Genomic DNA, 3,195 nt, shown 5'->3' with positions numbered 1-3,195 from the left:
GAGGTGACACCATGGTGCTGTCCGCCAACGACAAGACCAACGTGAAGGGCGTCTTCTCCAAAATCAGCAGCCATGCTGAGGAGTATGGAGCCGAGACCCTGGAGAGGTACGTGTCCATCCTCGTCGTCATCCCCTCTCCTGTCTGTCCCTGACTCCCTCCCATCTGACCCTCTCCCCATCCACAACTGTCCCTGTTCTGTGCGACTGTCTCATCTGTCCCCATCTGTCCCTGACCCCCTCTGTCCCCCAGGATGTTCACCACCTACCCCCAGACCAAGACCTACTTCCCCCACTTCGACCTGCACCACGGCTCAGCTCAGGTCAAGGCGCACGGCAAGAAGGTTGCGGCTGCACTGATCGAGGCTGCCAACCACATTGATGACATCGCGGGTGCCCTCTCCAAGCTCAGCGACCTCCATGCCCAAAAGCTCCGTGTGGACCCTGTCAACTTCAAAGTGAGTGTCTGGGAAGGGGTGACCAGCCCGGCTCTTCTCTTGCACCCCCTGGCCATCCCCTCGCCTCATCCCCTTGCTCACCATCTCCTTTTGCCTTTCAGCTGCTGGGCCAATGCTTCCTGGTGGTGATGGCCATCCACCACCCCTCTGCCCTGACCCCGGAGGTCCACGCTTCCCTGGACAAGTTCCTGTGCGCCGTGGGCAATGTGCTGACTTCCAAGTACCGTTAAGACGGCACCATGGCTAGAGCTGGACCCAACCCACTGCCAGCCCTCCGACAGCAAGCAGCCAAATGATCTGAAATAAAATCTGTTGCATTTGTGCTCCAGCCCTGGCGTCCTGCTCTGGTTGCTGCCTGTGGGGAGGGAGCGGGAGGGATCTGCTCTCAGGGTCCGAACTGGGGGTCACCCCTGCCGTGGGCACATGGAGGAAATGGGCTCTGGTTTTGCTGTCTCAGAGACGCAGCGTTTGGGTGGTGGTGCCTGGCAGGCAGACACTGCTCTGCCAGCCGTGGGGGTCTGGGAGCAAGCAGAGCATTTCCAGGCACTGGTGGAGGAGAAAGACTAAGCGAGAGTGGCCAGAGTCTAGCCCTTGGAAGCTTCCTGCAGTCCCAGCCTGTCCCGGCCTTCTCACCAGAGTGCCACGCTGGGATCCTCTCTTGCCCCATGCACCCCGTGCATCCCTTGCCTCTGTTCAGGCCAAATTGTTGGAGATCACCTTGTCCTGGAAGTGCTTGCGGGAGATGGTGGGGAATGGGGGCTCCCGGCGCCTATGATCCTCTGCGTGGTGGCACAGTGAGGACACCCTGAGGACCTCCAAGCGCAAGGGCATCTTTCTGTGCATCCCCAGCACACAGGGCTGTGCGACATTGTAGGACTTTTTCTCTTTACACCTAATGCTGCATTGCTGGGGTGTCACTTTGGAGGGGTCCTGGGGGGCCAGCAGGCTGGGGGAGACAGTGGGCATGGGGGACTGCAAGGGGAGCAGACAGGGCAAAGCCCCAGATCCTGCTCCCTGGGCCCTGAACCGCAGCGGGGTAGGGGGTGTCAGGGCAGGAAAACAAGCACAGGCAGCAACAGGCAGCACAAGTGGCACTGGGTGCCTCAGTGCTGGTGTCTGTGCAGCCCCCAGTCCTTATCGCAGCCCTCAGCAGGGCGGCCGCAGTTGGGGGGGCTGCGGACGACTGATAAAGGAGAGCATGGGCTCTCCTCCAGCTGTGGGTGTGGTGGGAGATGGGGCAGCAGATAGCCCTGGGGGGCTACAACCTGCCAGGTGCTGAGTAAGGCTGCCCCATCCCTGCCAGGGCTGGGAGGTGCTTGGTGCTGGGGTGAAGGTTCGAGAAAGCCCCAGGGCGGCTGGCGCAGCAGAGCCAGAGCATGGAGCCAAGCTGAGGTTACCATGGGCCCCTTTGCTCTCTGGCATTTGCAAGGATGGACACTTGCCCCAGCCCCACGGCCTCCAGCCACTATCAGTGAACATATCAGAGGCAGGAGAGACCCCAAATGAGAGAGAGACGCCCTCCAGCCCCCAGGGTTTCTCCTGCAAAGCACTCCAGGCATCGTGACCCCCATATGCCCACCACACCTGGGCACGGTGAGGAGGGGAAGACAAAGCTGGTCAAGGCATCACTGACCAACCTGATCTACCTTTGCATGGAGCAGTGTGTTGGAGCAGGTTGCGCCCTTCCAGCCGACATCACCCAGACATAGCTGTGAGCACAGCTCTGCTCCACAGAGCCTCTGCTCCCTGAGGAGCTCAGGGGGACCAGGGGCATGGTGGGGGGTGGCAGTCAGGGCACACAGGTATGCAAGGTGGTGTGGACTAGTGTGTAAAGCACCGGGAAGAGCCAGCATCCAGCACAGAGTTGGGATGCTCCAAACCCAGCCACAGAGGACCCTCGCAGGGTCCTTATGCACATGGTGTATGCATAAGAGGCAAGGTGTAAAAGCAACACAGGGGACGGTATGTGCGTGGAGGGGAAGGGGTTGGCAGTCGTCCCCACCGCCTCTGCCAGGCTTTCACTTCCAACCACCCCCATGCTGTGTTGTGTCCTTAGGCAGGACATGCTGTGTGGCAGTGGGCAGTGGCCTGGCTCTGCAGCGCTTTCCCAGGGCTCTGCCTGGCCAAAGAACCGCTGAGCTCCGAAGAGCCGGCATGAGTTTCGTCCTAGCCATTTGTCCCTGCTGCCACAAGATGGGGACCTCAAGCTGTGGTGCTTTATCGGGGCCAGGCAGAGGGTGCAGAGGGCCAAGCCTTGGTCCTGCCTGCAGGGCTGAGCTGGAGCCTCCAGGCAGGGAGAAGCAAGGCTGCCAGGATGGGCTTCCAGCCAGCCCCAGGTCCCAAGCACACTGGGGACACTGGTGCCAGCTCGGAGGGGTGCAGGAGCCCTCCCCAGCAGCCCATTTCCAGTGCTGGGTGCCCCAGCAGCCAGACACCCCACGCCTCCCAGCTCATAGCACAGGGGCTATGAGCCCTGGGCTTCCTTCACTGGGCATCCCTTGGTGGCCATGGCTTCGTGTGCCCCAGGACACAGCCTGCCCCATGGGCCAGACACGCTGGCAGCAGCTTTCTACAGCTTGACTCTCCCTGAGCTAGCGTTCCTGCCCAGCTGCCTCGGGACCTGCAGGCAGCGCAGCAGCAATGGTCTGGAGCTGGGCAGGTCAAATATTTCCCCCACTGCCTGTCCAGGTTGGTTTTGCAGCTTGTATTGCTGCAGCCCTGGTGCTGATGAGGTGGAGGC

The 3,195-nt window shown here is 61.3% G+C and overlaps 1 protein-coding gene across 1 annotated transcript; it reads left to right on the top strand.

Moving 5' to 3' along the window:
• Positions 1-6: 6 nt before the first annotated feature.
• LOC103917542 (hemoglobin subunit alpha) lies at positions 7-783 on the top strand. Its single transcript, XM_009324698.1, has 3 exons — positions 7-106; positions 251-455; positions 557-783. Exons 1-3 carry the CDS (start codon positions 12-14, stop codon positions 683-685), a joined length of 429 nt encoding a protein of 142 aa, XP_009322973.1. The 5' UTR covers positions 7-11; the 3' UTR covers positions 686-783.
• The last annotated feature ends 2,412 nt before the right edge of the window (positions 784-3,195 follow it).

Source organism: Pygoscelis adeliae, unplaced genomic scaffold (assembly GCF_000699105.1).
Source record: "Pygoscelis adeliae isolate BGI_AS28 unplaced genomic scaffold, ASM69910v1 Scaffold85, whole genome shotgun sequence".
Classification (NCBI taxonomy): Eukaryota; Metazoa; Chordata; class Aves; order Sphenisciformes; family Spheniscidae; genus Pygoscelis; species Pygoscelis adeliae.
This window is presented reverse-complemented; position numbering and strand designations above follow the sequence as displayed.

Bases quoted from the DNA above. Each gene is read 5' to 3' on its own strand.
- LOC103917542 (XM_009324698.1), top strand. From the start codon at position 12: ATGGTGCTGTCCGCCAACGACAAGACCAACGTGAAGGGCGTCTTCTCC. The intron at 107-250 runs GTACGTGTCCAT...TCTGTCCCCCAG, and splicing joins GGAGCCGAGACCCTGGAGAG to GATGTTCACCACCTACCCCC. The intron at 456-556 runs GTGAGTGTCTGG...TTTGCCTTTCAG, and splicing joins TGGACCCTGTCAACTTCAAA to CTGCTGGGCCAATGCTTCCT.